The sequence below is a fragment of the Vombatus ursinus genome, unplaced genomic scaffold, assembly GCF_900497805.2.
Source record: "Vombatus ursinus unplaced genomic scaffold, bare-nosed wombat genome assembly UNPS02014786.1, whole genome shotgun sequence".
Lineage (NCBI taxonomy): Eukaryota > Metazoa > Chordata > Mammalia > Diprotodontia > Vombatidae > Vombatus > Vombatus ursinus.
Window position 1 is genome coordinate 32,327,548 of NW_020954564.1, and position 17,338 is coordinate 32,344,885.

Here is a 17,338-nt window from a genome sequence, read left to right on the forward strand (position 1 = left end):
TCCCACCAGGCTTCGCGCGCCGCCCCGCCCGTGCCCTTCTATCCGTCCGACGCGACCATAGAGAACCCGCGGCACCGCCCCCGCTCCTTCCCCCCTCCCCTCAGCGGCCCGAGCGCCCGCTCGCGCGGCTCCCAGAATGCACCGCACAATGGCCCGACCGCCGCCACTACCGGGGCCTGACCGGGCCTGGCGGAGCCGGAGCGCGGCCCGCCCCGGAGCGCGGGGGCCTCGAACACGGTGAGTGAGGAGCGTGAGCAGGGGGAGCGAGGCCGGAGAGCTCCCCCGGGGGGCGCCGGGGCCGGGGCTGGGTGGGTAGAGCCGGCTAACGACCGAGCTGCGTCCCCGCCCCTGCCCCGTTCCGCGCGCCCCACAGGGAGGGAGAGGCCCGGATAATCCGAGCCCACGGGGGTGGGGGGGGAAGAGGAAGGAGGGGGAGTACCGGATAATTCCTCTGCGCGGGAGAGGGAAGCGAAGGCCCGGCCCCTTAGACCCCCGAAGAAGGGGAGTGAGGACCGGAAAGCTCCCGCCCCTTATTCTCCCCTCCCGACCCCCCCTCCCAGACCCAGATAAACGGGATCCCGGAGCCCTGGAGGTCTGCCCCGCATCCCCTCTGGCGGTGACGCCGCGCCACTCCTAGCACCTCACCTTCCCTTTCGTGGGGGCCGGTGGGGGGGTTCTCTGCGTTCTCGACCCCCCCCCACGTGATCCTGGCCCGCCCGCCCGCAGGTGCAGCTGCCCCCCCTTCGGTCCCGCATTCTGTCACTGTGAGTGCTCCCTCCACCCAGGCAGCCCGACCCCCGCTATCTCGTGGGGGCCCTGGCCCCCCACCACACGCACAAACATGCAGCAGGCCCCACGGGTGGGCTGGGAAATTGAGCACCGGAGGGAGCGAAGCTACTTGCCCAAGGTCGCGAGGGGAGCAGGGATCTGAACGGGCTGCTCCCTTTCCGAGTTAACAGTTTATTACTCAGCCCTTACTGGGGATACCTTAGCCCCTGCCTTCCACAAGCAGACGTCCGAGGGACCTGCAGAAAGCATATCCGGGCCTTGCTAATCCTGTTTGGTGTCTCCTGGAGTGGTGCAAGCCGCAGAGGCTCCTTCGCGCCTCCTCTCCCACCCCCACCCCCCATGTAATTCTCGTTAGAGTCTAGAGAGCCTAATGGAGCTATTTCCATTTCCCTTCCTGCTCCTGTATTTTCTCCTCCGGGAATGCATCATGAGGATTTGTTTCTAGTGCTGTGGGTCAGGGCCTGGTTGCTCTCTGTCTATTTATAATGTCTTAGTTGCTATTTTGAGCTCAGAGGAGGGGAAGGCATCGTCCACCCCGGTTTGCACGTTTGCCCTTGGTGATGCTTTCAGTCAGCAGGTGGTGGGGCCAGTTCCTCAGATCCCCGAGTCCTGGAGAAGAGGGATAAGAGAGTCTCATGCTATTTTAGGATAGTCATTGAAGTGGAGACTCTAATCCTCTGTGGGTCTTCGATTTGGTAAGAACTCACATGGAGGTTAACCCTTTCTTTGCTGCAGGGAAATCTCAGGGAACTGCCTTCTCTGGGCAAAAGGTGAGAGTAGAGTGTAAGACTAATGTACATAGGCATAATAGTGCAGAAAAGTTTTCTTAAAAATTACGTAGTGCCAGAAAAACTCTAATTTCATCTGAGTGGAATTAGTAGCCTTTTGAGATTAAAGGATTGACTGGGCCTAATTGCCTCTGATTTAGACTTCCAAAAGGAGTATACATTTTTGAACTGCACATATGTTGATGCAGATGTTTCAGAGTAGTTTTTCCTAACTAGAGGAAAAATATTACAGAAATAGTTCCCATTTGTAATGGATCCTCTGCCCTGGAATTTGAACCTAGTCTTAGGGGTATGCTTTGGCTTATTTGGTAGCCAGTAGGTGCTTCTTGGAGGAGCTTGTGGAATTTTGGAGGAAGCCAGTTCGGAGGAGGAGTAGTGGCTGCAGAGGATATCCTGAAGGAAAAGGAGTAGTAGCTGGCAATTAATTGTGAGAAGCAAAAAAAGGGGGGGTGGGTAGGGAGAATAAGAATGTGGGAGGGGTTGTGAAGGTAACAAAATTGGCTTTGGAACCTGAGGGGAAGAGATACATTCTTTAGTGCCTCATTGCCAAGAAGTGGGTAAAATTTAGACATCAAAGGAGGTCCTTCCCCATCCATTTCCCCTTCCTCCCCTTCCCTTCCCCCCGCAGCCCCATCAGACACCAAAAGGAATCTGGAAAACGTTGGAGAACCACACCATGGGGAACCAGCTTTTACTGAGATGTCTTGTCAACTGGGAGGGAAGGATTGTGTTTGTTTTATGAGAACAGGTTCTGTCGGCTTCTCTGGTTGTTAAGGTCAAAGCACAAGACCAGAAGAGCAGCCTGGAGAGAATGACAGAATTCTTCTGAAGCTTTACTGAGGAAGGGGAAACCTGAAGGATTAGGGATTCTGAAAAGCACAGAGATCTTCCCAGGTTAGAGAGTAAACAAAGACAGCAAAAAAGGGTATGTCCTCCAAAAGGATGACCAAGTTACACCTGTTTCGTAAACAACCAGCGTGTGACTCTAGGTGTAAAGTAATTCAACAGCCACTTTGAACAGTTTGGTGTAGATAGAGCAGAATTAAGGGTGTTGGTGGGTTCTTTTTTCTTTGAAAGCTACATTCCGATTAAGTGCAGCTCAAGCAAAGAGAACGGAACCATGTGCTTTTTGTATGGACAGAGCCCTTTCTCAGCCCCCGCTGGCCTCTTCCTAGAAGCCCATTACTCACTCTTTCAGTAAGAGTGTATTGAGCTGCTTGCTGCTACTGTTTCTGCTTGTTCAGGAGAACTGATGAGGTGGATGTGTGGGAGGTTGGGGACGGACTGTTCTCTTTCTGAGTTTGAGTGGAGTTTCCAGAACCAGTCCCCTCTTTCATGTCATTGAAACCCAAGTGACTAGGACTCACTTCTCTCTGCTTTTCATCTTCACCTAGACAGCAGGCACCAGTTTGGTTTTAAACAAGGGTAACTTCCAGAACTGGAAATCTGTCTCTTTTTACTACGCCATGGGCTCTGGTAATCACTGGTATTATAAACAGGTAATTCCACTCACCCATCCCCATTGGGGAGGGGAGTAGCACAGCATGAGAACTCGACATTAAAGAAGTTTGAGGAGCATTGTGTGGCAAACAAATACAACAGGATCATCCAAGGGCTAAAGTGGGACTGGTTTTTAGTGGGCCATCCTCAACATGTGACTAGTGTAAAATGCTGCCACCTTTGTGCAGATCTTTCTAGACAGATCTGTACTTCTGATGGGAAAATAGTTGTATTATGTTTGGCTATTTATTAAACAGGAGGAATGGTCTCTAAATAGGGGAAGCTGATCCATTTTGCAGTTAATAGCTCCTGTGTCTATTGTATTTTACATTTTACAAAATCTTTACAGCAATCCCATGAAGTAAGCATGTACCTGTTGTTTTTTTTAATCCCTGTTTTTCAGATGAAGAAACTGAGGCTCAGAGAGGTAAAGCAATTTGCTCATGAGTCTTATGACTTGTAGTTGGTAGAGCTGGGGCTTGAACTTAGATCTTTGACTCCAAGTCTAATGCTCTTTCTTTATACCATATGTTAATTACTGATGGTGGAAACTGGCTATCAACCTGTTCTATTTCTCTAGGCTTCCAGGAAATGGTTCTTGTGAACAGCAGGTACAGGCATGAGGAGCAGGCGTTGCGGTGGCTTATCATGTCCTGGTCCTTATAAACAACCCCTTCTCCTTTCTAACATAGACCTATAACCACATATTCTGTCTGGAGAAGTGCTTGCCTAATGAAGTGCCATGCTTGCCAGGGTCAGCTTGATCTCATAAGGAAATCTCCTTCTGTTTACAAGAGATTGGCAACTTAACAATCTATGTATCGGAGGTAGTGAACATAATTATTTTCAATAGCACATTAGGTGGTGGCTGCTATACTATACTCTTCTCCCTACTGCTTTTAAGATTGAACGTAGTAATACATCTATGGAGCACAACCCTTCCCCCTTAGTTGGTAGCCTGGAGATAATCACACATATAATCCTTTCTGCTTCCAGCCATACAGAACCTTGGCATTTAGAACCTTCATCTCTTAAAAAAATTTATTGATATCTTTTGTTCTTTTATTACCTTCATTTCTGAATATATCCTCAGTGAACTGAATATATCCTCTGCTTTCTGTAACCAAAAAAAAAATTTTTTTAAAGAATAGTTCAGTAAAACCAACCAACATATCAACCAAGTTTGACACACTGTGTGCAATAGCTTAAATCCATATGCCCTACTTTTTCAAAGAAAAGGGAGGAAGGTACATTTTCTTGACTATAGGAGTAACCATCATTATAGTTACATAGCATTCCAGATAAGTTTTTTGCTCCCATTTTTTTTTAGTCATTGGATAAATTGTTTTCCTGGTCCTGTCTGTATCAGTTCACATAAGCCTCCTCATGCTTTTCTGAATTCTTCATATTCATTGTTTCTCATGGGGCAAATTCTTTCACGTACTACAGTTTGTTTAGCTATTCCCCAATTGATGGGCATCAACTTTGTTTCCAATTCTTTGATAACACAAAAAATGTTGTTATGCCATTCGCCATATTAAGTGTTTACTATATGCGGAACACTACTAGACGTAAAGGATCTAAAGCTCAGATTGTTCCATTCTACTTACTCAGGATCTCAAGCAAATTGGACTATACACCCCACCCTTCTACCCTCATTCTTATTCTTCCATTTCTTTTTTTTTTTTTTGGCTAGGCAATGGGTTAAGTGACTTGCCCAAGGTCACATAGCTAGTAAGTGTTATGTGTCTGCGGCCGGATTTGAATTCAGGTCCTTCTGAATCCAGGGCCGGTGCTCTATCCACTGTGACACCTAGCTGCCCCTTATTCTGCCATTTCTGTTGCTTGAAACGGATTCCTCTTCCATTCTGTTGCCTGAAATGGACTCTTCTCCACCCATTTCTGTAGGTTGAAAACTCTCCAGTCTTTCAAAGCCCAGTGTCACCTCCTCCATGAAACTTGTCTTGATTCACACACCCTGTCCCCAAGGTGGGCTGACCCTTACATTTTTCATTAGCATTTTGGGTTTACATCGTTTGTATTCTTTTATGCTTATTATCTGCCTTGTATCATAATTATTTGTGGATGTATCTTACTGCCCTTTCTAAACCCTCCCCCCAACAATTGTAAACTTGAATACAGGCATTGTTGTCTTTTATCTTTGTATCCCCCAAGCACCAAATGTGGGACAGGCCTTTTACAAAGTAGTTGCTTACATTTCCCAACCTCATGGAACTAATCTAGTAGGGGGATAGCATATATAAATAAATATACATTAGCTTTGCCATGCAGAGTAGAACATGGTAAGGACATCATGCAAGGTATCCTGTTGGGTCCTAGGAAGGAAGGAGTGAATAGAGCTTTCAAAAGGTTGCTAACCTTTTGTTCAAATAAAAAAACTTTCTGGGATTATGTAAATCCCTGGGGGAGCCTCACAGTCAGCATATATATAGCCTGTGTTTGAGTGCTCAGAAGCAGAAATCTCATCCTGGGTATGCTAGCGTATACACTGCCTTATCAATCTAGTTCTAAGGGCAGGTTATTCCATGGCTCATTTCCCAAGAGAGGATTCTCTTATTCTGTCTGCCTTTTAGGTGTTTACCTATTATTACCTCTCTGATGGAGGCAGAAAATTAAGAGTAGCATAAAAGGGAAACCAAAATCTGTGTTAAGGGCTTTGATGGGAAGATTTGTTGATTCTAACAGCTGAAAAAGAAATTTGAGGCTTAGCAATGGATTCTGGAGAGGCAGCATGATAGGTGAAAAAAAGCATTGGCCTTGGAAAACTTAGTTTTCAGATTCTGTATTTGCTGCTTACCAATGTCACCTCAGGCAATTCTTTTTCCTCTTTGAGCCGCACTTTTTTTCTTTTTCTTTTTTGAATTTACTTAGTATTTTTTTTCTCCAGTTACATGTAAAAAACAATTTTTAACATTGGTTTTTAAAACTTTGAGGTCTTTTGAGGTTTTTCTCTCCCTTCCTCCTTCTCCACCTTCCCCCCCATTGAGAAGGCAAGCAATTTGATATAGATTATACATGTATAGTCATGCAAAACATTTCCATATTAGTCATGTTGTAAAAGAAAACAGACCAAAAAGAACCTCGAGAAAAACTAAAAAAGCAAAAAAAAAGTATGCTTCAATTGTATTCAGACACCATCAGTTCTTTCTTTGGGATGGATAGCATTTTTCATCTTAAGTCCTTCAGAGTTGTCTTGGATCATTGCATTGCTGAGAATAGCTAAATCATTCACAACTGATCATCTTATAATGTTGTAACTTTGTACACAGTACATTTCACTTTGCATCAACTCATGTAAGTCTTTCCAGGTTTGTCCTGCAAGCATCCTGCTCACCATTTCTTACAGTATTCCATCATAATCACATAACACAGTTTGTTCAGCCTTTCCCCATTTGATGGTCATCCTCTCAATTTCCAGTTCTTTGCCACCAGAAAAGAGCTGCTATAAATATTTTTGTATATATAAGTTCTTTTCCTCTTTGTTTTTTATCTCTTGGGATACAGACCTAGTAGTAGTATTGCTAGATCAAAGGGCAGGCATGGTTTTATAGCCCTTTGGGCATAGTTACGAATGGCTAAATCAATTCACAACTCCACCAACAGTGCATTTATGCATTCCCTCCTACATTGGTCATTTTCCTTTTCTGTCCTATTAGCCAATCTAATAGGTATGAAGTAGTACCTCAGAATTGTTCTAATATTCATTTCTCCAATTAATAGTGATTTAGAGCATTTTTTCATATGGCTATAGATAGCTTTGATTTCTTCATCTGAAAACTGTTCATATCTTTTGATCATTTATCAGGGGAAAAGCTCTTATTTTTATAAATTTGACTCAGTTCTTTATATGTTTGAGAAAAGAGACCTTTATCAGAGAAACTTCCTTCAAAATTTTTTCCACAGTTACTATTGCTAACTGTATTTCCCTCCATCCTAACACCCCCCCCTTTTTCTTTCTCTCCTTTTACCCTGTCCCTCCTCAAAAGTGTTTTGCTTCTGACTACCCCCTGCCCCAATCTGCCCTCCCTTCAATCACCACCATCTCCTTCTCTTATCCTCTTCCTCTCCTACTTCCCTGTAGGGTAAAATAGATTTCCATACCCAATTGAGTATGTGTGTTATTCTCTCTTTGAGCCAATTCTGAGAGAGTAAGGTCCCCCTCACTTCCCCTCTATTCCCCAAGCTTTTTCTTGCCTCTTTTATGTGAGATAACTTCTCCCTTTCTCCCAGGACATTTCTCTCTCACCCCTTGATTTTTTCTTTTTTAGCTATCATCCCATCATACTCAACTCATACCCATGCCCTCTGTCCATGTATGCTCCTTCTAACTGCCTTAATAATGAGAAAATTCTTACAAGTTACAAGCATCATCTCCCCGTGTAGGAATGTAAACAGTTTAACCTTATTAAGTCCCTTATGATTTCCCTTTCCTGTTTACCTTTTTATGCTTCTCTTTGTCTTGTATTTGAAAGTCAGATTTTCTATTCTGCTCTGATCTTTTCATTAAGAGTGCTTGAAAGTTCTCTATTTCATTGAATATCCTTTTTTTTTTCCTCTGAAGGATTATAGTCAGTTTTGTTGGATAGGTGATTCTTGGTTGTAATCCTAACTCCTTTGCCCTCTGGAATATCTGATCTTTCAATGTGGAAATAGCTAAATCTCGTGTTATTTTGACTGTGGCTCCATGATACTTGAATTGTTTCTTTCTGGCTGCTTGCAGTATTTTCTTCTTGACATGGGAGCTCTGGAATTTGGCCATAATATTCCTGGGAGTTTTCATTTTGAGATTTCTTTCAGGAGGTGATAGGTGAATTCTTTCAATTTCTATTTTATCCTCTGATTCTGGAATATCAGAGCAGTTTTCTTTGATAATTTCTTGGAAGGTGGTATCTAGGTTCTTTTTTTGATCATGGCTTTTGGGTAGTGTAATAATATTTAAATTCTCTCTCCTGGATCTATTTTCCAGGTCAGTTGTTTTTCCAGTGAGATATTTCACATTGTCTTCTATTTTTTCATTCTTTTGTTTTTGTTTTATTGTTTCTTGGTTTCTCATAAAGTCATTTGCTTCCATTTGCTCACTTCTGATTTTTAAGAAATTATTTTCTTGGGGCACCTAGGTGGTGCAATGGATAGAGCACCGGCCCTGAAGTCAGGAGGATCTGAGTTCAAATCCAGCCTCAGACCATATACTTGATGCTTACTAGCTGTGTGACCCTGGGCAAGTCACTTAACTCCAATTGCCTATATATATATATATTTTTAAAAAAAATTACTTTCTTCAGTAAGCTTTTGGATCTCCTTTTCCATTTGACCAATTCTACTTTTTCTTTTCTTTTTTTCTTTTTTGGTGAGGGAATCAGAGTTAAGTGACTTGCCCAGGGTCACACAGCTAGTAAGTGTCAAGCATCTGAGGCCAGATTTGAACTCAGGTCCTTCTGACTCCAAGGCTGGAGCTCTATCCACTGTGCCATCTAGCTGCCCCCAATTCTACTTTTTAAGTTTTTTTCTTTAGTAAATTTTTGTACCTCTTTCTCCATTTGGCCAGTTCTGCTTTTTAAGACATTCTTTTCCTCATTAGCTTTTTTCACCTCTTTTACCATTTCACCTAACCTGTTTTTTAAGGTGTTATTTTCTTCAGTATTTTTTTGTGCTTCCTTTACCAAATTGTTGACTCGTTTTTCACAATTTTCTTGTATCACTTTCATTTCTTTTCACAATTTTTCCTCTGTCTTTCTTGCTTGATTTTCATAATCCTTTTTGAGTTCTTCCATGGCCTGAGACTAATTCCTGTGTTTCTTGGAGGCATTGGATGTAGGAGTTTTGAATTTGTTATCTTCTTTTTAGTGTGTGTTTTGATCTTCCCTATCACCATAGTAACTTTTATGGGCACCATTTTTTTCAGTTGTTTGCTCATTTTCCCAGCGGGGCTCTGCTTCCCGGGTGAAGGGTGCACTGTCCCAAACTTCAGGGGTTTTGTGCAGCTGTTTTCAGAGATACTTCCAAGGACCTGTAAATTTTCAGTTTTTCCAAGTTGGATCTAACGAGAGGTGTGTTTACTACTCTCCTGGCTTGTGCTCTGGTCTGTGAGTGAACACAAGCACTCTTTTCTGCCCAGGAACTGTGACAAGGGTCCCTGCTCTGCAAGCTCTAGTGTGTTAGTGTTCCTCCTAGCACTGGGACTGCCACCCAGGACTGTGACTCAGATCTAGTAATGGGCAAAGCAACAGAGTGCTGCCTCAGTGCTCGCAAAAAGAACCCTGTAATCTCCTTTTGACCAGTTTTTCAACCCCCTTACTGTCTGTGGCCTAGAGCTCCCAGAGCAGTTGCTGCCACTGTTGATTTAGTGGCTCTCAAGGCTTGCCCCTGGTTTGCTGGGGTTAGGGCTGTGCTGGACTGTGCTGTACTTCACCCAGGTGTGACAGACCTTTCCTGCTTACTTTCTAAGTTGTCTTTGGCTGGAAAATTATTTCACCCCGTCCTTTTGTGGGTTCTGCTGCTCCAGGAATTTTTATGGCATTATTTAAAGGTGTTCAGAGGGGTTTTGGGGGAGAGCTTAGGCAAGTCACTGCCTTTCTCTGCCATCTTGGTTCCACCCCTGGTCCTCAGTTTCTTTATCCGTAAAGTGGGTAAAATAATGCTTGTGCTACCTGTGTCAAAGGTGTTATGAGAAAAATGCTTTGTAAATGTAAAAGTACTGTTTCTATCACTGTCAATCTCCTTGTTTCTATTGGCATAGATAATCAAAACTACTCGTGACCTCCTGCTGGCTTTCCTAACCCTAGTTTTTCTAACATTTCAGGTGAAGATATTCTTCTGAAGCCTCCTTTGAAAACTGTGTCAGAACAGAGTGAGCACACTGCTGATGGGGAAGAGTTCTCATTAATATGGCCCTCCCCCATTAGCCCTGCCATGACGGCATTCTTCACCAGTGTCCCTAACTGGATTCAAGATGCAAAGCAGGAGGAGGAGACAGGCTGGAAACTAGTTCCCAGGCCAAGAGGCCGTGAGGCAGAAAGTCAAGTCAAGTGCCAATGTGAAATCTCCGGTACCTCCTTCTCAGGTGGGGAGAAGCTGAGAACCCACAGCCTCCCCCACACAGAACAGAGACCGTACAACTGCCCTCAGCTGCACTGTGGCAAGGCTTTTGCATCGAAGTACAAACTTTATAGGTAGGTAATAAAATCCATTCTAGGGACTGCTTTGGAGCCAGAAATTCTTTTGGAAACAAAACCAAGGAGACCATTCATTGTAGTGAGTTCCATCTCTGTTAAAGAACAGTACACTTCTTGAGGTCATGGACTATGTCTTCTACATGTTCGATGCCTGATGTTGTGCACATTCATTAATTGATGATGGTGATCTACCTGGAAAATGAGAATCAATCATACTTTTAGAACTTGAAGGGAATTTAGAAATCATTGAGTTCAACATCTTTATAGAGGACAAACTGAGGCCCAGAGAAGGTGATTTGCCAAAGATCACACAGAAAGTCAATGGTACATCCATAACTAAAACCCACATCTCCTGTTCATCAATCCAGTGTTCTTTTCACATAGTATGTTACCATTTAAAGTTTTATGACTTAGGATCTATGTTCTCTAGTTTGGCCTATATAACTTTCTCTTCCAGATGAGTGGAAAAACTCTAATTATCATGTCTTTTCAAATTTGATTATCATCTATGCTTTCCAACAGAGTAGCAATGAACTTAGAAGAACAACTTAGAATTACTTGCCAGAATGAATTAGTCAGTTATGATGCAGATAGCTGAGTTTCCACTCTCATTTTTATTCTGTTGTTTGTTGGACAAAATTGATAATAGGTATTTTTAATTTTAAAAACAAATTCAAATTTTTGCCTTGTTGTACATTTAGCATTGTTTATTTGTTTTATCTTAGCGCTGATGAAGAAGGTAGTAATATAGCAAGAATCCTACACTGGGTGTCAGGAAATGTATATTCTCAATTGCCATTTGGTCATCTTTTGATCTTAGGCAAGTCACTTTCTTTATCTGGGCTTCATTCAGTTTTCTCCTCTATGAGTTTGATGAAATGAGCCACCGAGCTCCCTTCCAACAAGAAGCAGCATTCTTGCGGTGCACGTATTATGTTCTCTTACCCCAAAACAACATAAGTTAAACTTACAGGCATTAGACTGTCAGATCAATGAGGCAGAGATCATATTTTAGCTAAAATGCTGTCTCGTCTTCAGTACCTTGCATAGAATTTTGGCACAGGTGGTCCCTGACAAACACTGAAGTGAATTGAAGCTAAAGGAGAAGAATAATTGTCATCTGAATGTCTGTAGCATCCTTCCTCTTTTGAGAATTTGCACATGTGTTATCTGCTTGATGTGAGGATATAGTGAGAGAATGTATATAAAGCATTTTGCAAAGCCACATAACACCTTATGAAAGTCAGGTGGGATCTGGCATGCTAGAGGAGGATGAGAGATTTTGGGTTTGGCAAGAGGGAATTGACACATTAAGGATAAAGAGAACTGTGTTTCCAACTCCTAGCTTTTGAATCACTAGGCTAAGCCTTAGTCCTCTTTCCTCCCTCACCCTTTAACCTTTGGATCAAAGAAGATTGTAGGTTGAATGTGGTCAGGTCTTTTGATCATCTGCTTTCTTTATCCAGGCATATGGCCACTCACTCAGCCCAGAAGCCCCACCAGTGCATGTATTGTGAGAAGATGTTCCATCGGAAGGATCATTTGAGGAATCACCTGCAGACCCATGATCCCCATAAGGAGGCCCTCCACTGCCCGGAGTGTGGCAAAAACTATAACACCAAGCTGGGCTATCGACGCCACCTGGCCATGCACGCTGCCACCAGCGGTGACCTTAGCTGCAAAGTGTGTCTCCAGACCTTTGAAAACACCCAGGTTCTGCTAGAGCACCTGAAGGCTCACTCACGGAGAGCATCAGGTGGGGCCAAGGAGAAGAAGCATCCCTGCGACCATTGTGATCGACGCTTCTACACCAGGAAGGATGTGCGGAGGCACCTGGTGGTACATACGGGACGCAAAGACTTCCTTTGCCAGTACTGTGCCCAGAGGTTTGGGCGTAAGGACCACCTTACTCGGCACGTGAAGAAGAGCCACTCACAAGAATTACTGAAAATTAAGACGGAACCAGTGGACATGCTGGGACTCCTCAGCTGCAGCTCCTCAGTCACGGTGAAAGAAGAGCTGAGCCCAGTTCTGTGCATGGCATCCAGGGACGTGATAGGGGGTAAGACCTTCCCGGGCATGTTACCTATGGGTATGTATAGCACCCACCTTCCAGCCATGCCAAGTTCAGGGATGCCCCATTCTCTGGTTCACAATTCCCTGCCAATGGGAATGAGTTATCCTCTGGAATCTTCCTCATCCATCTCCTCTCCACCACAACTTCCCCCCAAATACCAGCTTGGATCTACCTCATACTTGCCGGAGAAACTACCCAAAGCAGAGGTGGAAAGCTTTCTGTCGGAGCTTCCCGGAAGCCTGTCTCTCCCATCCAGTGAGCCCCAGTCCTCCTCACCTCAGCCGGCCCTTTTGGATGAAGCCCTGCTTTCCAAGAGCCCCGCCAACCTCTCTGAGGCGCTTTGTGCTGCTAACATGGATTTTTCTCACCTCCTGGGCTTTCTCCCCCTGAATCTTCCTCCATGTAACCCACCTGGGACCACAGGAGGATTGGTCATGGGTTATTCACAGGCAGAAACCCAACCACTGCTTACCACTTTGCAGTCTCAGCCTCAAGATTCTCCAGGACCTGGGGGTCCCCTGAACTTTGGGCCATTACATTCATTACCCCCAGTTTTCACCTCTGGCTTGAGCACCACCACTCTGCCACGTTTTCATCAGGCGTTCCAGTAGGTTGAAGGAGGTACCGGGCTTGGCCCTCAGGTCATAAATCCCAACTCTTATTTCTTCCTTCTGTTCCCTGTGAAGGCTGCTGAGCTTTCAAAGCTGGGTTCAAGATGAAAGGATTCCAGTGTCTGTATGGAGCACTTGGGTTCAACCTCCCAGAGCAGCCTTGAGGTTGCGTGAACCCTAACCCCGTGAAAAGATTTCATACAATAGGACTTCAGGTATTTTTTGTTTGTTTGTTTTCAATCTGAATCGGGAGCCACACTTAGCACTCTCCCTCCCTAAGGCTTGAGAGCTTCATTCTTCTCTCTGGGGAGAGGGGCTCCTTGGAGAAGCAGGAACAGTGAGGTTTCACCTTGGATTGTCTCATGAAAACCAGCTGGAGAGACCCACCTTCCAGTCCACGATTGCAGACCCTGTAAACAGTCCCTGCTGATGGAGAAGGGTCTTCGAGAGATCAGTTCCAGTAACCTGCCTTGGACAGAGTGGGCAGGAGAAAGGGCCTCCTTGTTCCCTTCCCCCACTGCCCCATCCCTCTTTACCGCTACTCTACTCTGTATCAGTGTTGCCAGCAGTGATACCGTTTACACAGTTGATTCAGACACATCATTTCACTTCCCCTTGCAGAGCCGTTAGAGTAGACTTATTCCAGTGAGCATTGTTTACACACCATGAATCCATTCCCACCAGTACAATCCAGTTGGCACTAGCATGAACCTTTTGGGTATCTGGTGTTAACTGGAGCCCTGTTTACATGATGGAGTCGGGTTTCACTGACTTCTCTTCACTTGAGGTCACATTTTTCCCCCATGGGGAAATAAACTGACTTTGGACTACTTCAGTTTCTGCCGTCCTCTGTGGCTCTCTTAGCTCACATTACCCCATGAGGCAGACAAGGAGAATGGAGCAGTTTTTAAGAGGTCTGGATCACTTCTGCTCAAATACACGTTGGTCTCCTTTTGAATTGGAGATGGAAACAAGTTAAAAGGCAAGACCTGGGGCCTCCTACCCTTCCACATAGCTTGTGCTATGCCTAGATATAGGAAGGCATCTGGACTCCATAAGTTAGTTAAGGTGGCAAAGGAGAGGGTGTGAGCACCTCATTTGTTCTCTCCAACCCCATTCCCCTTCCAGGAAGCTGTGGATTTACTGGAAGGATAGTATTCAGGAAGTTAGAATTTGAAAGTCCCAGATTGGTTTGTCATTGAGAAGTAACTATATATGAACTGTTCCTTCCAACACTAAATTCCTCTGATCATTATACCCACTTTCATCTCTGTTTTCATAGTCACTGATATATCTAGGGACCTTGGTATGCAAGCTTTTCTCAGCAAAAGGCCCCTGGTCTTGCTTTCTTCTCTGCTCTTATTTTCCCATCCTTGGTTTTATATGGTAGTACCAAGGAAGGTATCTGTCACCCAGTAAATATCTGATCCCTGTCAGCTTTCAACCTTGCATCCCCATCCATCAGTGCTTGTGTTTAAAGTAAATCTGGTTCATCTTCCCCCACCACCCTGCTGGCTTTGCCCCTTTCTGTTTGTGACCCAACATGTGCTCCCACCAGCCTGCAGGCAGGAGTCCCAGGGCCAACATTGCTGGAACCCATCCAGATGTCTCTACCAACCCAGGAAACACACATCTACCTCTTTCACTATGAACTCCACAAGCGCATCCAGTGGCCAGTCCCCTAGGGTTTCTCATTTTGAGTGATTCCCTCACCTGATATCTCACTCTGGCTTTATCATTCAATTTTTAGGACAAACTACTAAGGTGATTCTGCCTCATTTGCTTAAACCTAGTCCATTTTTCATGGTCTTTTGATTCCCCACTAGGAATTATCTCAGAATTGCCATTTAGGAGAAGAGCAGATAGGTGATACTACGCACCTGCTCTGGCCTGTGGCGTACCAGTTGTTTGAGGTGAAGGTGTTAAAACATGTTGATGCCCTTAATTGTGAAGGGATGAGAATCAAATGAGCATGTTAAAAAAAAAAATTAACCAGGTAGTTTGGGATACTGTTTTCAGATGTAGAAATGTCTAGTCCTCCTTAGGTTTGGGCTAGGTGGTTTGCTTTCAAGAATCAGCTGTAAGTGAATTCCATGGACTAATTATGTTTTCTAAAAAAAGGCGTGGCCTTGTTCACATGGCCAGTTGCTGTTCATTTCATCTAAGACTTATATTATGGGTAATGGTAAAGGAGGGGCCACTGGGGCTCATCGCTACCATTCTTGACTTTATACTCATCTGTTATATTTTGTCTTCACCACTGTACCCCCCATCCCTCTCCCTGCGGTCACTGCACACTTGACCAGCAGAGGTCATGGGACCTCTGGCTGTAAAGTACAAATTTCCCTTAATCCTAAGCCGGCGGAGGACTTGGATGTGAGTGTTTGTTCATCTTTTTCCTCCCCCTGCATGTTTCCCCAAGCCCGTCACTCCCCTCTAGCTTTCCACTTGCTTTCTCTGGCTGAAGTGATATAAAGTAAAAGGGCTCCCAGAAATCTTATGTGATAAGCAAGGCATCTACTTAACCCTGAAACTGGTACCTCATTTCACCCTCCCCAAGTCTTGTCATCCTTTATTTCCCCACACCTACCTCTCCAAATATCCTCATAAACCACCATAAAATTACTGTCTCAAGGTCAGTTTTTCAGTATGCCCTGTGCAGAGGAAACATCGGCAGCTCCTTTTGGCCAATAGCCACCTGATCATTCCTTTTTGGGTCCAAATTAGGGAAGTGAAGTTACCCCATTTTTTAAAGGCTGAAAGTACAGTTATTTTAAAGATACAAGTAGTTTAATAACTCTGTCTTTGCCCTGAATTCAGCACCCAGGCTTAAAAGATTTTTGTTGAAAAGTGCTGCAAAAACTCAGACACCTTGGCTAAGGATGATAAGCTCTTATGCAGCATTGACCAAAAGACAACCAAGAGTTTGTGCAGTCAAGATAACTGAGTATCAGGAATATGAATGGCAGAGGAAACTCCAGTCCCAGTGTACCTTTTCTGCCTCTACCCTTGTTCCCAAATAACTTTCCCACTTAATAGTGGCAGCTTTTGACTGACTAGGTTTTGCCTACCTTGCACAGCAGAGCTGGCCAATATGTTCCCACTCTGAACCTCCATCAGTCTGGCTTCTGTGTAACCTGCTGTTCCCCATTCCTGTTTAGGGGGAGGGGTGACGTGGATCTGTGGCATGAGCTGAGCCCGTGAACCCCTTCAGCTACAGCAGATAGGCCCTTTAGTGAACTTTTTCAGCCTTTGACTAATGGCATTTTGTTAAAAGTGGAAATCTGCAGAGCAGGTTTGATTACTTATGCTCGTAGATATTGCCCTAAGTTTATGAAATCCCCCTCACTCCCAATCTTTCCTTAGTGCCTCATTAACCCTTTCCCTATTTTTTTTGGTAGTTTTTTCCCCTCATATCTAGGAGCTGTTTTTAGCACGATTTTTTTTGGTAACAGTTTATATTGTACAGGATCAATATTTTGCTTTTTAACAAGGATATTTATGTAATAAGAAACTTTGCCTTAGGCAGGTGGTGACCAGAGAAGTCCAGAGTCTCTGGAGCTCCCACCCCGGCCTCTCCTGAAATTAGTTGAGCTCTGAACCTGCTGTGGGAGGCACACTGCCAGTGACCTTCACAGCTGGAGGGTGGTATTTCCTAAGAGGAGCAAGCAGGGAGGATCTCCAGATGCCCCAGAGAAGGCTTTTCAAGGGACTGGGGCAGAGGGAAAAAGTGGGGTTTAACAATGGAGTTTTACAGACAGCAAAGCTTCCTCAGCAGGCTGTCCCTGGTAATCTGGATGTTTGGCACCCTCTCCACCTCTTAGCACACTCGCTCCTCAAACTCCCCTTCCCAAGTCCTACACCCAACACCCCCCCACCTCCCCCAGCTGTTAAGGCCACAGAGCTGCCCGTTTGTAAGGCCGGACTATTTAAAAAGAAAAAAGGAAAAAAAAAAAAAACAAAACAAAAACTTTCTAGCACTTTGTATACACAGTGAATAACCTCTTTTTATTGGAGTATTTTTGGCTTTATATAAAACAAGGTTTTTAATTGTAAAATATTAAGTGCCATTAGAAAATGCACAGGGCGTATCTTTGTTAAATTAGATTTTTCAATGTTTTACAGAATTACATTTTCAAGAAGAAAGTTTTTATAATGAAGTTGTTTATTAAAAACCTTTGAATGATGTATTTGGAAGTTGTGAGCCTCTGATTGGGGAAAGGGTTGGAGAGACACTTGAAAAGAGTTGGAGCCTCTCAGCTAAATCCACAATCTGATCCCTTGGTCGCTAAGCAGGAGAATAGGTGTGGGTGACATGGTAGGAGCACCATGGCCTACTAGAGAGTCTGGATTTAGAGTCCAAGGATCTGATGTAAATTT

At 44.2% G+C, this 17,338-nt stretch overlaps 1 protein-coding gene across 1 annotated transcript; it reads left to right on the forward strand.

Annotated features, from left to right (window-relative positions):
• Positions 1-184: 184 nt before the first annotated feature.
• PLAGL2 (PLAG1 like zinc finger 2) lies at positions 185-16,936 on the forward strand. Its single transcript, XM_027867933.1, has 3 exons — positions 185-237; positions 9,898-10,267; positions 11,737-16,936. The coding sequence occupies exons 2-3, from the start codon at positions 10,008-10,010 to the stop codon at positions 12,956-12,958; spliced, it is 1,482 nt and encodes a 493-aa protein (XP_027723734.1). The 5' UTR covers positions 185-237; positions 9,898-10,007; the 3' UTR covers positions 12,959-16,936.
• Positions 16,937-17,338: the final 402 nt, after the last annotated feature.

Coding starts and splice junctions, on each gene's coding strand:
- PLAGL2 (XM_027867933.1), top strand. CDS start 10,008: ATGACGGCATTCTTCACCAGTGTCCCTAACTGGATTCAAGATGCAAAG. Junction 10,268..11,736: donor TCGAAGTACAAACTTTATAG/GTAGGTAATAAA, acceptor TTCTTTATCCAG/GCATATGGCCACTCACTCAG.